Source organism: Cotesia typhae, unplaced genomic scaffold (genome assembly GCF_013202065.1).
Source record: "Cotesia typhae breed Kobodo isofemale line unplaced genomic scaffold, CoteBio_Ctyphae contig_26, whole genome shotgun sequence".
Lineage (NCBI taxonomy): Eukaryota > Metazoa > Arthropoda > Insecta > Hymenoptera > Braconidae > Cotesia > Cotesia typhae.
The window spans coordinates 2,564,113-2,581,981 of NW_027423732.1; the positions used below are offsets into that span (position 1 = coordinate 2,564,113).

Genomic DNA, 17,869 nt, shown 5'->3' on the forward strand with positions numbered 1-17,869 from the left:
AAAAATGGTCAATAAATGTTCCATTCATCAATTTCTAGACAAATCTACAGCTGTGCAAAAATAAATTATTTTTTCTTAAATCATTTAATAAACGTTTAAAATTGTAGTTAAATTGTCATAAAATTGAAATATTCCGAAAATTTTTAAAAATATACGTAAAATTGACGACAAATTACTTAAATGCACTATTTTAAAATTTCTGGTTATTTCTAAGATGTCCCAAAATTGTCCCAAATTGTGTCACGTTTGGATGTCCCAAGCTTGGGACATTTTTGGACAATTTTTTTTTACACGAGTTTTTTTTTTCCATTTATTTACATTTTTTTTTAAATAGATTTTTTTAGAACTCCAACTATTTTATTTGGTCGCATGGCAAAAGTTACCGAAAATTTTATCATTATAATACTGTCTGCAATTCTTAGGAGATCTTTATGAAACTTTGCACTTCTTATTTCAGTAAATACCTTGAACAATTTTAAAGATGAGTAAAATTCGCTTATTAGTCAAGAAATAACTACACAGAAAAAATAATCTTCTGGTGCCAAGAAAATTTTAAGGAAAACAAAGGTTATTTTGGAGTAAAAATTTTCTTGGCTCAAGAAACTTTGACTTCATTCAAGAAATTTTCAATCTTCTTTAATATTTTTTAAGTCAAGAAAATTTACACTCCAGTTAAAATTTTTTTTTTTTTCAATGTATTTGAAATTTTCAAAATAGGAAAAATCAAGATTTCCATGACTCATTTATAGAAATATCACATTAAAGCTGAGTATCTGTTGTTTGTTTTGACCGACTAAACTCATATTTTATGAAGATTTTATAAAGATTAACAAAATAATCATAGAAATGACAAGAAAAATGGTACTTCAATGGCTTTTTTCATCAAATAACTTCTTAATAGTCAAAGTTAACTGATTTCTGTAAAATTTACTTGGATTCTGATAAAATATTAAATATTAAAGAAGGTTTAAAGCTACATTTTTTACTTTTTATTTTTCAATAATTCATAAGTAAATAAAATATAGGAATAAATTGAATAAATTAAAATAAAATAAAAATAAATCAATAATAGATATTTACTATAAATTTATTGTTTATTAATTTTATAATAATAAAGTGATAGCGCCGTAATTTTTTATATTTACTTTGAAAATATTAAAAATTATTTCAATCGTCAGTAATAAATAGATATTTATTTTCAATGCTTGAATTTAGTTGTGTAAATTAATGACTGTTAGTAATTGGTTTTATCTGACTCTCAATAATTAGCCTATCCGTGTAATTGGCTTATCAGTAAAAAAAAAAAAAAATATTGTGTATATATTTTAATATTTAATAAAAATATTTTTCATTGCATAGTCGTAAACTAGCTAGACATTTAAGAGCGAATTTGTGTAATTTTATTTATTAAAAAGTTTGTTAGGCTTGAACTTGGTACTTCTTGAGCTTCCACTACGTTGCTTAATGATCCTAATCACAAGAATTGTCACAAAATCTTTATATGATTTATTTAGATTTTAATAAAATAAATGACTTATTCTATTAAATTTTACACAAACTTATGAAGTGTTAAAAAAATTTTATGAAACTCAGCAATTTTTACATTGCAACAGAAGCAATGATTTACTAAAAATTATTAATTCTGTTCTATCACGAAAGTTACATTTATACAGTTATTGGTGATAATGATAAGATATATCCTAAGAATTTATTTTGTAAGTTGTGACGATAAGAGATAAGATACATGAACACTATTCAAATAAAGTTTTAAGCTTCGAGATTTTTATTGTAAAATTTACGAAGAGAACAACTGATAAAATTTTGAAATATTCAGATTTTTTCAAAGTCGAGTTGATAAAACTTTTATTAATCATTATATCATAAAATGTAATAAGTAATAACCCAAAATTATTGATTTACTCAACTGAAAACAACTATTCGAGCATTGAAAATTAATATTCATTTATTACTTATGATTCAAATTTTTTTAAATTTTATTTATTAAATTTTACTCTTCAAGCTTAGCTTCTTCTCTAATATTGCTAATTTCTTACATTTGATTTATTATGTGAAAAAAATAGAATGTAAAGGGATGAAAAAGAGTTTTTTTTTTTTTTTTTTTTTGAACGCTTGTAGAACCAAAATAATTATAATAAACAATGATTAATTTTGTTTTTAATTCTCCAGATTTTAAAGATTGTATAAAAATATATGATCATTGATAAATAAATCTCGGGATGAAAAAGTATCAAAAATAATCGGTGTGTTTACATTTTATAAAACATTGTGATTTTTGATAGGAATTTTCCACTCATAAAAAAAAATAGAATCAGAATAAAAATACAACGTCATACGTGGGCAGTTTGGAACCTCTTCCTAGTCTATTTATTTATTTTCATAATTTTATTTTTATTTTCCTTCCAGATCTTTCTTTTCTCTATTCTTGTTCAATCGTTCTAGCTCAGTTATTGAAGATGCTTAAAAATAATTTCTTTCAAGGTTTAGCAGTTTTTATGTTATAAATATGTGAAAACTTGTAGTGATGTAATTTTTATTTACAAAATAGATTTGTAAATGATTCTCTCACATAAACTTGCGTTAGTACACTAAAATTTTTTTATGTATTTAATTATAATTTATAACTAGCGGGTAATATCAATTGGTGACTCAAAACTTTCCATAAATTTTCAAATGTTGCAATAAAGTCAACAAGTTAAATATTTAAATGAAGAGAAACAGATAAGGAAAATGATGTGAAAGCGAGGACAATAAATTGTATTTCAAAATAAATTGAGTGTAGTCTATTGTGTGACAATGTCTCACTTAACTCGATTTAACATTGATCAATTGTTTGGAAAATAAAATGATGATATCGTTTTCAATGTAACTTTTTCAATTATATCTAAAAATACACTGTTTTAGCGTTAAAATCAGTGTTTAGAAAATTTAGATTTTAATTTCAAACAATTTAATGTTAGGGAATTTTCCTTAATTTGCCACCATGATTTTCTTTGTATTAAAACGTTATCTAGTGTAAAAATGTCGGATCAACAGTTTTTTAACTAAATGTAATTTTATAACTAATTCAATGATTAAAAAAAAATAAAAAAATTAGGAAAACGGTTGACCCTCAAGGCCGTCCCTGCTACTTCCCGCAAATTCCATACAAGCGCTCGAAATTGTACATCACGTTTTGAGCTTTTCGAGCTCAAAAATATAATTTTTGTGTTATTTTGAGCTCTCCGAGCTCAAAAATCTGGTAGAAGTTTGATAAAACACTATTTTTTGAATTTTAAAACCGCAATAACTTTTGAATTAATGAACCAATTTTCAATGCAGTTTTTCAAGCCTCATAAAGAATCTTTAAGTTTAAATTGATTGAATTGGAAATTTCGAAGTAATTTCGAAAGAACACTTATTTTGGTTTTCTTTCGACAACTATAACTCACGAACAAATCAACCGATTTCGATCGAGCTGTTTTTTGAAAACTCGATTTTCGAAAAACGGGTTAAAATTAATAACTTTCCAACTTTTGAGAATTTTTAATTTTTTTTTGGCGGGAAGTTAAAAAAATCGGAATTAATTTTATTGTTAGAAAAATTATAATTCTATGAAAATGAAGTTAGCTGACATTTCAAAATTTCTAGAAATTTTTTATTGGAAAAATTTCAAATATAAAATCACAAAAAAAATTTCACATGTAAAAAACTTGAAAAACTATAAGTGCAATTTTTAAAAATATATTTTAATATTTTAAAAATATCTTTTTAGTTGTAATTTAATTAATAAAAAAATAAAAAATTTTTAGGTGTCTGCTAACTTCAGTATCATATAATTTTACATTTTGGTAATAATTTTAAATAATAGAATGTCAAATGTACTTGAATAAAATTAGAAGTAAAAAATTATAAGTTAAGCACAGGAGGAACAATCCTAATAATTATTCAACAAAAAACTATTCTTATGCACAAAAAAAAATGTTCAGTTCGATTTAAAAATTTAACAGACAAGCTTTTAATATTTCATTTCAATTTTGTAATTTTTGAGGGTCTTCTTATTGGAATATATTCTGTTATCGTGATGAAAAATAAATAGCTTAGTTGAGGGTTGAAAATCACTGGCAAGATAATTGGCGAAAGTTGAAGCCAAATGCAATCACCACGATTCTTATTGACAATGATCGCTCAACATCATCAAATAATCAATCAATTAATGGCATGTAGAAAAAAAGGCGGGAGGGGGGGCAGAATATGATAAAAATATAATAAAAAATTCTTTTTCCAAAGAGATTTTGAAATATGTAAAGATATCTTTAAATACCGTTGTTAACTTTTAAACTTTGCAAAAAAATTATTTTTTTCATGGTTAAACATAAATTTGAACTTTATTTTGTATTTTGCCCACTCTGCATGCAGAAAAAAATTTCATGAGATCTGAATTACTAAAAATTTTCTATCAAAAAAATCATTTTTCGATAATTTATTAAAAACTTATACAATCGTGGTCATTGATTTAAGTATGTTTTTAATATTACTGGAAAATAGCGTTTGTAAACTAGAATATTTATTAAATCTAAATTTGGAAATCAGTTGATAATGTCATTTATAAAATTAGTCGCAAATAAAAAATGATATTAATGAAATTAGCAAAATTGAAATTTCACTAAATATAAATTCAGTCATTTAAAAAATAGCGAAAAACAAAAATCTGTATCTACGTGAATTTAGCCAATTTTGACTGCAGAAACTTGTAAAATTAGCCGATTGTAAATTTTGTGAAATGTAAAATTAGCCGTTTCTAAGTCACTCGTAATTTTTTATCAGATCGACGGATCAAAAAATGATTTGAGGCATCTAAAAGGACTTCCATAAATTTAGTTTTTCTTAAAATTAGAGCAGATTCGACAGACTCATTCAAAAGTTACAAGAAGTTTAAAAACGGCTAATTTTACAATTCGTAAAGTTTACAATCGGCTAATTTTATGAGTTTCTGCAGTAAGAATTTTCTAAATTTACGTAGCCACAGATTTTTGTTTTTCGCTATTTTATAAATAACTGAATTTATATTTGGTGAAATTTCCATTTCGCTAATTTCATTAATATCATTTTTATTTGCGACTAATTTTACAAATGATATTATCAACTAATTTTCAAATTTATAGTTTATAAACTTTCGAGTTTACAAATGCCTATTTTCCAGTAAACTTAAAAACACTTAAATTAATGACCACGATTCTATAAGGTATATTTAATTCTCAACAAAAGATATGCTGGTAACTATAGATTTGCTAGCTCATTAATAATTTTTTCTAAGCTAGTTTATAGACGGATCTTGATAAAAAACTATGATTACATGGTAAAAATTAGCAAGAACTTACTAAGGGATAATGAAGCATTTTTTCGCGTTCACGCTAGTGGTGTGCAAAAATAATAATAACCTTCATATTTCATTGATAAAATCGAGATCGGGAAATTAACATGGATGCCTTGACAAAGAAGAAAAGTTTTAAAAAACAATTAAACATTCTCGTGGCAAAACATGAAAAAAATCTTAGATTAGATGCGATTGCTGTTGACAAGATGAGTGAAACGAGTGTTGGCATCACCCGCAGTCTGAATCATGTTTCATTCTGTGCCAGAAACTTTACTATTGATATCAATTGTAAATTTCCGATTCAATGTCCACCGTTAGTTAAAAAACATTTTTTTATTTTGTGCGGCTGAATATAGTTACTATACAAAAAAAAATTTCAAAGTCAAATAAAAAAAAACATAAATAGAACTAAAAAAAATCAGTTTAAATTTATAAATAAAGGAAATAGGTTCTGAACTAGATTTTGTGCCAACATTACTCATTCTGTCATGATATATATATATATATATATATATATATATATATATATATATATATATATATATATATATATATATATATATATATATATATATATATATATATATAAATTATCTATATTCTTGTATGTGTATATAAAAAAAGTAAGCAAGCAAAAACATTAATTGTAATTTGCGAACGAAAGGTTAAATGATAATTATAAAATAATTTAAAAGATAGAATGTAATTAGTAATACGAATACGATACAATAAATAACTTATCAAAAGTTTATTAAGTAATAAATTGATGTAAATTGTTGTCTTAATCGTAACTTCTGTAAGAAATATATAAATAAGTGGGAATAATGAATTACGCATAAGTTTTCCTTAAGATAAACTAAGACATACTTTGCTATAGAAATTGATAACTGGTTATTTCTAATATAATTTACATGTTCAATAAAACGATATGTCCTTGTACGTCATATTTTACATCAACAAATATATTACAATATCAATCATAATAATAATGAGTAATAATTGATAAAAGATTATGACAAAATCGGTTTCAATTTATTTTTTTTTTTGTTAGAAAATACTCATTTTACTTTCTACTTGAAGCATATTTTTTATGCTGTTATTTGTTGTATAAAAAAAATTGTTTATTAGAACACTTTACATCGATAAATTTTCTTTGTTTTGATAATTTAAATTCATTTTTTTGGAGTTGATAGCCACATGATCAAGAGCTTAATTTTTAACTTCCCGCTAAGAAAAATGAAAATTTTCAAAATTGAGAATTTGTAAATAAATGGCACAATTTATTTCGAAGCAAGCGTTTAATTAAGTTCTGGAATTCTGGATATCTACACAGAAAAAAGTTCACTTGAGCTAAGAAAATATTTTTCTTCCTAATTATTTTCTTGAGCAAAAATAAATTTTTTTTGACACAAGAAATTTCACTTATTCGAACAAAATTATTTATTTATTAGGTTTAAATGCCAAGGCACAAAGCCGAATGGCAAAAATGATATACATAAAATTATAATTCACATAAGTACAGCTAATACATACATAATGGAAATATGAAATTTACATGATAGCTTAAAATATAAAATTTACATAATGTTCAAGTGGACATATGTTTTTAATCGACATAATGTTTTTAATCATATTAACTAGCTCACTATTATGTTATTATTTGAGATTTATAAGAAAATCAAATACTTTTGTCTTGAAGGATTCTAAACCAAGAGAATTAGAAATTTCAGGAGGTAAATCTTGCCAGAACCGTATAGCTGATATAACAAACGAATGCTCGTAGATTGTGGTAACAAAATTGGGTATTTCAAAAGTGATATTATTATTTCTGTTAGCTAAAATTAATTCTCTTACTTTAAGAAATACGTATCTTGATCCAAGAAAATTTATTTAAGTCAAGAAAATTTTCTTGTTTTGAGAAAATTCAGCCTCTTGCTTCAAAAAATTTAGTTCTTGATAGAAGTAAATTTTCTTGTATTGAGTAAACTTCTGACTTGTTCCAAAAAATTAAATATCTCGATAGAAGTAAATTTTCATTAATATTTTTAATAATTAAGATGTCAAATAGGAAGATCAAATAATATTGAATCATTTTTTTTCATTCAATATGTATAATTGCACGTTAAAATAGTATAAAATGGGTATCAAATATTCAAGAGAAAAATTTTCTCAAGGTGAGAAAATTTTTTTCTTAGTTGAAGTAGGAGACGCTACTTCCCTAAAGTATTTAAAAATTTTGATCTAATATAAAAATTTATTGTATCAAGTATTTATGATAATTTGAATTAAGAAAAAATTACTTCCACCAAGAATAGAATTTCAAAAAAAATTTTTACTTCGGCCAACACAACTTCGGTCTTCCTAAAGGCACCCGAAAATTTTCTTGAGCCAAGAATTTCGTTCTCCAATCAAGAAGTTTTTCTTTCTGAGTAATTATTTGTTGAATCCAAGAAAAAAAAATTTTTGCGTATTTTTCTGAGTAATATCCATTACTAATTCAATGTTTACAGCTAAATTTTCCAAAATAACTTTAGAATAAATTTGGGCAAGAACTAATTAATAAAGATTGGCATTAATCAACCAAACTTGATGTTCATTAGTTTAGTATTTTTTTAAGAAATGAAGAATTTCTGAAGAAAATAATTCCATCTAATTGAGAAAATTTAAGAAATTTTTTTTATACTTAAAATGTTCTGTTACTAATTAGCTAGTTCAATTCATTGCTAAAAGGGTACATTTTGAAAATACCATCTCATCTTAGATTATTGTGAGCAGTAATTGTACTCATAAATTTTCATATCCTGTTTAATCAGCGGAGAATTTATACATTTTATTTCAATAAACGTTTTCCTAGAACTCATTACCTTTGACATTGAACTGACTTAGAATCATGCCCGAAATTCTATTGAGTTTTTTATTTTATTTATTTTTTTTTTTTTTTCGGACTGTATTTTTCGTAAACTGATCCTATTATAATCTTCAATATACTTGTGATTCATTTTATCTATCATAATAAATAAATTATTTCCGTCAGCATGTATACTGCTATCTGTTTTTTCTATCTTTAAAGAATTATCGTTTGTATTTTGATAAGATCAACAATAAAACGGAAAATTTTGCAATAAACATCTATTTAGATTTTTTAAGAAAAAAATAATCAGACTTGACGTCAAAATATATAATAAACAATTACAATGAATCATAACAAAAATAAAATGATCTCATACGCTTAATAATAAAAAATAATTTTTTTTTTTTCTATCTCGATGTACATTATAAAGAATTTAATAATTGACTTAATAAATTTTCTTGTTATACACTTACTTATATAATTTACTTCAATACATTAGTCAACTCTTTTAAGTAATTCAATAATAATTTATTTCCTTTTAATTTCATTATCTCTTTAAGTTTTAATAGTTTGTAATATTAACTGATATAAAACATTGGTAAAGTACACATTGAATAATGTAGTTTTCAAATTATTATCTCTTGACAAATAAAAAATGATAAAAAAAGGAGAAAATTTTAGTTAACTATTTTATTAATTTTAATTTTTGAATCAAAAAAATATTTAATTGAATCAGAATTTTTTTTTTAATTTTCTTCGGTCATAGAAAATTAGATTTTTTAGCAAAAATATGTATTAAAGCTAAGAATATTCGTTTTTTATGTCAAGAATAAGCAGTTAAAATTTTAGAGCGATATTTGATGATTTTTAACACAACTAGATCATTGATTATAAAAAAATTGCACAAAATAGCATTTTTAATAACTTATAAACTATTTGTTCAAGGAAAATTAAAATTAAAAAAAAAAAAAAGAATTATAGCATGTCTATGTTTTACATTTTACCTGCTGACACCGAAAAATCAACTAGTAGTTTTTGAGATAAAAAATTTTTAATTTGTATTTTTTAATTACCTGTAATGCATAAACAATTTAAAAGTAATGTTTAGTTTTTTCTACACAGGAAGAAAAATTACTTGACTGGAGAACAAAATTCTTGACTCGAGAAAATTTTCGGATGTCTGAAGGAAAACTGAAGTTATGTTGGCCGAAGTAAAAATTTTTCTTGAAATTTTATTTTTGGTGGAAGTAATTTTTTCTTAATTCAAATTATCATAAATACTTGATATAATAAATTTTTATATTTGATCAAGATTTTCAGATACTTTAAGGAAGCAGCGCCACCTACTTTAGCTGAAAAAAAAATTTTCTAACCTTGAGAAAATTTTTCTCTTGAATATTTGATACCCATTTTATATTATTTTAGCGTGCAATTATACATATTGAATGAAAAAAAATGATTCAATATTATTTTATCTTCCCGTTTGACATGTTAATCAATAAAAATATTAATAAAAATTTACTTCTATCGAGATATTTAATTTTTTGGAGCAAGAGAAAAATTTTCTCAAGGCAAAAAAATTTACTTCTATCAAGAACAAAATTTTTAGGAGCAAGAGGCTGAATTTTCTCAAAACAACAAGATTTTCTTAACTTAAATAAATTTTCTTGGATCAAGATACGTATTTCTTAAAGCAAGAGAGTGAATTTTTTGGAATAAGTGAAATTTCTTGTGTCAAAAAAATTTTTTTTCTCTCAAGAAAATAATTAGGAAGAAAAATATTTTCTTGGCTCAAATGAACCTTTTTTTCTGCGTATAATTTCATATTATCCGGTTGATGATTATCACAATTAGGTAATTTTCACGTCTATTATCAATTGTTCGAGTAACTCATTATATCTTTGTTGTTATTCAATTTATTAATAATTCCAGTCATCAAAAAGTACTTTACTGTCGAAAATTTTTTTTCGTTTTTTTCCGCAACAATTCCTATGATTATACTTATCTTAGTTCACAGAATGAAAGTAATTATGAAAAATAGGTGATAATCGCGGTAACACATAAAACATAATACAACACCTAATTGCAACATTGGAGCAACGTATTAATTACAGTAAAAAGTATAAGTTTTATCATAGCGTGTAGCATTTTTAACTCTAATATAGAACTGCAGTTCGACTCATTGCAGCGATGATCAAAATTATGGGATAAAATAGAAGTATTATTCAAGTTAGCGTGTACAAAGAAAAATGAAGTTTTTTTGTAAGGGCTTGAAATTTTGTTAAAGGATGTTAAAATGAAGATTTTATTAAAATTTGAGTGATTAATATTAATATTCAGAGATTGTAAATAGTAATATTTCTATTAAATAACACAATAATGAATTTTCTAAACCTTAGAATTTTTTTACTTGTCCTAAAATTAATTTACTCGGAAGAGAAATATATTTCTCTCTAAAAAATTAACAGCTTTATAAAAAAGACCACTACGATTTTTTTAATAAATTTACTTGTTTAAAAGTTATTCCAGGTTTGAAATACCCTTAATTTTAGTATTTACGGTGAAATTGTTATTGTTTAGATAAAAATCTGCCGATTGTGGTAATAGATATTTTCTAAATGATGATTGTATCGTGATTAACAGTTGACAATAAATTTCAACGGATGAAAAATAATTTTAATCAAAGAATAAAAATTTGCAATTTTAAATTAAAATATTTTTTAACTATAAAAGTAATTAATAATAAAATTGACACCTAACTTTTATACAAATTTTTATTAAAATAACAACAATTTCATTGTAAATTGATTGTAATTCATCACTGCACAGATTATTTATTAAAAATTAATTTTGAATTTTCGAAAAATTGATTTATAACAATGAGAAAAAACTTAAAAATAAATTGAAAAAAATTTTCCGTAAAGCAATATAATAAATGTGTGAAACTTGAAAACACCATAAAATAATATGTTATTTAAGTCATTAATAGATTCATTTTGTCAAGTGATTGGATGGTATTGAAAGAAGTAGTTTGTCATTAAGTAAAATTTCAATGTCATTAATAAATAAAATAAATTTTATGAGTTTATTTTAGCAAGTTCGTAATTCTCAAATACGACCACTACCACAAGGTAAAAAATGAATTTAGCATACAGTCATCTGACGTTGAATGACCGTGATGGTTTAAATGACGATCTTCACGTCATTAGTACGATCACCATTGGTGCAGTCGTGATCATGGTGATTGTTAGTAATAATAACAACAAGATGATGTTGATCAAAATGCATGTTATTGAGGATTACGGTTGTATTTAATATCATTTTCAATGTCAGTACGAATTGTTCAATATACTGCGTACATTCTTTGATCTAATTAGATATTGACCCCAATTACTCGAAAATTGTCCAAATCATAAGAGCGATAAAAAAAAAAGAAATTTTTTTAGTCGCTGACATATATTTCAAGCTTGTAAAAAATTGTTCTTGTTTTCAAATAAACTGAATATTTTTAAACTTGTAAAACTTTTGTTCGTCACTCAATAAGCGTGGCGCTTTTTAAAAATTTTACTTTTTTTTCCTTCAACCTTTTTTGATGAAAATTTTGAAAAAAAAACTTGATGATTTATTTAAACTATTTTGAAGATTTTATTCGGAATTCGAAATGGAAATAGATTTCTGAAAGATGAATCTCTTGAGTTTTTGTGAAGTCAACTTTAAACTGTGATTAAAAGTAAAAAAAATATTGTAACATAAAAAGTGAAAAAAAGTAACTATAAGCTCATTTTATCAGAATTTAAGTGAAATTCGCAGAAATCAGTTAACTTTTACCGGTAAGAAGTTATTCGATGAAAAAACCATTGAAGAATGGTTTTTTTCGTAATTTCTATGATTATTAACCTTGATAAAATCATCATAAAGTATGAGATTAATTGGTCAAAATAAATATCAGATAATCAGCGTTAAGGTGATGTTTCTATAATTTAGGTATCTATTTTTAGTCAAAAGTTGTTCCCAAAAAAATAAAGATTTTTGTTATTTTGAAAATTTCAAATGGCCGCTCTCTCTTAACTAATCAGCCGAATGTGCTCATACTTGAACTTGCTTAAAGTATTTACCCAAAGAAAAACTGTGCTGAGTTTCACAAAGATTCCTCAAAAATTACGTGCGTTATCTTGATAATCCGCGTTATATCCCATATATATTTTTGAACGAATGCTATTTTCTGAACATATTTGACCCCCGGAAACATAATATAGCCAAATTTTTTGTAACTTCAGTTAAGAGAGTAAAAATTTACGAAAAACTACGCGAAAGTAAAAAAAATGTTTATTTTACTCTGCACATACACTGATAAAAAACATGACTTGATTCAAGAAAAACTTTTTCTTCACAATGTCATTCTTATTTGGAGTAATTCAATTCTCTTAACTTAAGAAATTGATTCTAGAATCAAGAAGCTTGGTTTTTTTAAAATGAGAAATATACAACTTTGTCCAAGAAATTCTTTCTCTTGGATTAAGATAAAAGGTATAAAATTGTTCAAGATATTACCGATTTATTTCAAGTATGGCGCGACTTTTGAATTAAGATATTATTTTACTTATTTTAAGCATATAAATTTTTGTAATTTTTCTATTCTCTGTATTAATAAATATTTTTCGGCATATAGAGAAATACAAATTTTTTTACTTCAAAGTTTTTATTTGACTTAGCAGCCGATCCCCTCTATTTCTCGCGTCGTACTCGCTGCAAGAAACGGTACTATCCTTGTTGCACTCATGATTATAAAGCTATTGCAGTGTTATGTTTTTCTTTTAAACAAATGAGAATTTCGAAAAAAAAAAAGCTCTGCTATTAAATAGATAATTAAAAAATCTATTGCGTAGAAGAGCGTTTTTTTCGAAATTCTTCTTTGTCCAGGAGAAAAATATAAAGATGCAATCGTAGGGATCGGGTGTTATAATTAAACTTATAACATTATAAATAAAAAAATTTATTCTTGAATCAACAATCAATAATTCTTGAAATGAAATAAATAATTTTCTTGGATCAAGAATATTTTTCTTGAATAAAGATATTTTTTTTATCAGTGTAGTTTTGTGGAGAGTATTTTGATTAAAAATGATCAAGAACTTTATATTTTTAGTAAATTAAATCAAAATTTTCTAATAGAAGGTTTTTTCAATTTTATACGTATAATATTGCTTTCAATTAAACTCAACAAAACCGTAAGATGATACTGACCCTAGTTATTTTGGTTATTGATTATTTCGTCTTAAAAATAATTTTTCTACTTTTTTAATATTGAAAGTTATATTCATGCCGTAAGATGGACGGCGGAGTTCCTAGGATCCACCTTTACAAGCATAAAATGTGAGTGTATTCCATACATGCTTGTAAATTAAATATATATTCGGCACCTGAATTAGAAATTTTTGACTAAAAATCAATGTATCAAAACTATTCACTTTAAAATTAATATCGTGTCCTAAATTTTTGTGAATTTATAAAAATTTTTTTAATTTAATCGTACTTTTAATTGCACACCAATTTCAAGTTAACAAATTTTTTTAAATAACACAATTATTATTGATAATTTTAATTATATTTATTATTTATAATAATTGTAATTAACATTTTTATGAGAGTAGTATAGCTGAAGGACAGTCTAATATATATGAATCAATGGTCAGTGCGGTATGTACACACACATAAAACATTTGCACGGAACATACATGCGGAATAATCTCATTGATCTTTTCTTTAGCACAATAAAATATACTATTGAAAATTTTGATTTTAAAAATAACCAATCTTATATTCCTAAATTTTTTTTTTAATTTCTAAAATAATTGAATTACTATTGAAGAATAGAAAAAAATTTTTTTATTTTAGTAATAATTCAAAAAAATTCACTTGGAAACTTTTTATTGTTTTTTTGATTATTAGCTTCGAAATAATTTGAAAAATTTCAATAATTGTTCAGTTTTTGTCAAAGATTTCCAGTAAAATTTGTCTAGTTTTTTTTTTTTTTTTTTTTTTTAAAAAAAAAAAAAAAAAAAATTTTCGAAAATGTCTTTTTTATTTTTTCAAAGAAAATTTTTAATAAAAAATCAGATTTTTTAAAATTTAATATAAAAAAACAAACGTGTTAAAAAAAAATCTAAAATACTCTTATCAATTGAAGTATTATTGTTGACCGTGAAACTAAACAATTACCAAAATTTTAAACACTTATGATTAAAAAAATGAAATAAAAAAAAATCTTACCATTTTTAGCTTGTCCATTAATTCCATTATTATTCCCTCGCGGTTGTTTTGTCGAAATAGGTCGATATTTTCCTTTACCATCGTTATTATCCTTTCCAATTTTTATATTAATACCATTGTCAACTTCTTTGTCACTGATCATTTTTAAATTTAATTATTTTTTGTAAAATCAAATAAAAATATCACAATTGAAATATATACTTCACAAAAACAAATTCTTAACAAAAATTTGATTGAGCAAGAAAAGAATTGTTTAAACAATAAAACCAACAAAGGAAGAAAAGAATATAAAATAAAAGAAGATAAAAAAAAAAATTAATAGTCTAAACCGATAAATAACCAATTATCAGTCCAATCGTCGTCGTTGGCCTCTTCGGAGTTCATAGACTCCGACTTCCGGCAATTCTCGCACCTTTTTCTTCTCCTCTGGCAACGCAATTGCTTTTGACCGCACATAAGATCTTTATTAACTGATACACCAAACTCAATAATTGTCAACAGTAAGTAACTAAAAATAAAAATATTAGTCAGTCAAAACCATGAAAATAATTTATTTTTAAAAAACTTTTAAACTCACAATGAAAATATATTTTTTAAATAAATACTCAAATCACCCAACAACTTTTCTCTTTGTTTCTTTGTTGAAGAATGCACATGGGCGCGATGACGCGGATCATCAATGATTCTGTATTTTGTAAATTGTATATTGTGTATTGCAAGATGTTGAGTTAATTGTGAGGACTGAAGACTGGACGCCCACAGCCAACTGAATTCAACTGAAGGCTCTGGGTTTTTAACATCAGGCTCATGTTCATCAGCATTGAGCATGTGTAGAATCGACTCGATCAGCTGTTACTATCCTCAATGTATAAACATATCTATATTTGTCTGTATATATAGTGAGTTGGAAGGCTACGGCTACTGTAGTGACTGTAGCCATCATCATGAATGTACTGTATACATTCCAATTTATAAGCTCCAAAAAATATTTTAATTAATTTTTAAATCCAATCTTATTTTGAATTTTCCAGATTTTTTTATTATTATTCTTCAAGTTGAAGAAAATTATATAATTATAATAGCTTTATGCACAAAAAATGTCTTCATTGTTTTTTGTTAAATGTTTGTAATGTATATAATTAAGGCAACAACGGAAATTTAATCACTTTCATTTGACTATGTAAGAATATCTAGATGATAAAATTAATTTTGGTTCGAATTTGTGCTTTTTAATGGTTCTATATGTTTTTTTTTTTTTTTTTGTAATTACTTAATTTCTTATTTCCGGTTTTTTGAGTGGTTCATTTTATTTAGATTTATATTTTATATATACAATAGGTGCAATATTTTTGACATTAAATTTAGCTGTCACTTCACAATTGTTTTAATTTTCTTCAACAAATAAATTATAGCAAAAAAAATTATTAAAAAAACTGACTTGTACACAGAAAGAAAAATTTATTGACTGGCGAACAAAATTCTTGGCTCAAGAAAATTTTCGGGTGCCTGAAGAAACACCGAAGTTGTGTTGGCCGAAGTAAAAATTTTTCTTGAAATTCTATTCATGGTGGAAGAAATTTTTTCTTAATTCAAATTATCATAAATACTTGACACAGTTAATTTTTATATTTGATCAAGATTTTTAGATACTCTTGGGAAGCAGCACCACCTACTTCAACTGAGAAAAAAATTTTCTCACCTTGAGAAAATTTTTCTCTTGAATATTCGATACCCATTTTATATTATTTTAGCGTACAATTATACATATTGAATGAAAAAAAATGATTCAATATTATTTGATCTTCCAATTTCACGTGTTAGTCAATAAAAACATTAATTAAAATTTATTATCAAAATATTTAATTTTTTGGAGCAAGAGAAAAATTTTCTCAAGGCAAGAAAATTTACTTCTATCAAAAACTAAATTTCTAGGAGCAAGAGGCTGAATTTTCTCAAAACAACAAGATTTTCTTAACTTAAATAAATTTTCTTGGATCAAGATACGTATTTCTTAAAGCAAGAGAATTAATTTGTCAGAATAAGTGAAATTTCTTGTGAAATTCCAGTTATTTTTTCGTTAAGATCATGATAGATTTAACGAAAAAAAAAATCATAAAGTTGATTTATTTTTTTAGAACGCTATGAAATTAATAGACTTAAGAAAAATTGTACATTCAATAGTGTAAATTATTGTTTTTAAAAAAAAGGCATAAGATAAATTTTATGAAATTCTGATACGGCGTATTATGCGAAAAGGTATAGCACGATAAGTATGCCATACCAACCCTCACGGAGTTTTTTATGTCCGCACTTAGGGGAGCAATTTTGTAGTAAATGAAAATTTCAGCTCTAAACCTCAAAAAGTTTTTGAGTTATTAAAAAGAAATCTATCTACTTGATTTTATTTTTTGTTCTTTAGTGAAATTAAAAATTTATTGACAAATTAAACTAAAATTATTTTAAGTGCATTTAAAAATATGCTGCAACCACCAAACTTTGTTAGAATATGCCTATAATAATACTCATCTGTTCTCAGGTATTTTTTCGATTTTATGCAAGATTATGAAGAAAATTACAAACTTTTTTTTTGCTCCTAAATTTTTGACAAATGGTTCAAATCGAATTTTTTTTTTAAATCTTTGTTTCATGTAAAATGGAGTACATTATAGTTTTTTTAAAAACTTCCTATTGCAAAAAACTATTTTATCAATATTTTTCTCACCTTATCTTTTCGTAGGCTTTCTGTATTAACTTTTTTTCCTTTGATTTTTCAAGATTTGGAGAATTTATATATCTCATTAATCATCATCGTATTGATTGATATCAATTTTTGTTAATATATACACGGCAAAAAAAAAAAATAGGGATTTTTCCTATTTTTGCATAGGAAAAATTCCTATGTTGACATAGAAATTTTTCCAATGTTAACATGGGAATTTTTTTTTATTAACATCATAGAAATATCCATGTGACATAGGAAGAATTCATTTTTCACTAAAATTTATGTACCTTAATTTAATAATTACAAATTTACACAACAATTTTCTCATTCGAGCAATTTCAGATAATTTAAAAGATTATGGGCGGTGTGGCTTAAATTGCCATAACTTTTTCAAAAATTGACTTATCGGGACGTTTGTTTTTTCAAAATTTTTTTTATTAAATGTTCTTTTTGGGAAAAAATAGAAAAAAATTATTCAAAACTATCTTCATCGTTATTTTTTAGATTTTCTGAAAAAACTCCGAATTTCTCGATGATAACTATTTTTAATTTCTTTTTTGGAGAGAAGAGGAATGGTGTTTTTTCGATTTCTTTTTTTTTTTCTAATTGAAAAAAACATTTTTTTTTTCATGTCATAAATGAATTTTTCCTA

At 24.5% G+C, this 17,869-nt stretch overlaps 2 protein-coding genes across 2 annotated transcripts in view; both read right to left on the reverse strand.

Annotated features, from left to right (window-relative positions):
• Positions 1 to 14,639, reverse strand: part of Hrm (solute carrier family 16 member hermes) — a 28,025-nt gene extending 13,386 nt beyond the window's left edge. The window contains 1 exon segment of the mRNA XM_074239483.1: positions 14,496 to 14,639. Within this exon segment, the coding sequence (XP_074095584.1) occupies positions 14,496 to 14,637 (142 nt within the window). The 5' untranslated portion in view covers positions 14,638 to 14,639.
• A 171-nt stretch (positions 14,640 to 14,810) lies between these two features.
• LOC141525137 (uncharacterized) lies at positions 14,811 to 15,323 on the reverse strand. Its single transcript, XM_074239486.1, has 2 exons — positions 15,073 to 15,323; positions 14,811 to 15,003 (listed from the first exon to the last, which is right to left on the reverse strand). Exons 1-2 carry the CDS (start codon positions 15,321 to 15,323, stop codon positions 14,811 to 14,813), a joined length of 444 nt encoding a protein of 147 aa, XP_074095587.1.
• Positions 15,324 to 17,869: the final 2,546 nt, after the last annotated feature.

What these genes read in the sequence shown, in the direction of transcription:
- LOC141525137 (XM_074239486.1), bottom strand. Translation starts at nt 15,323, where the DNA reads ATGCTCAATGCTGATGAACATGAGCCTGATGTTAAAAACCCAGAGCCT. An exon ending in TTAAAAAATATATTTTCATT is followed by an intron (nt 15,004 to 15,072) that starts GTGAGTTTAAAA and finishes TTTTATTTTTAG; the next exon opens with TTACTTACTGTTGACAATTA.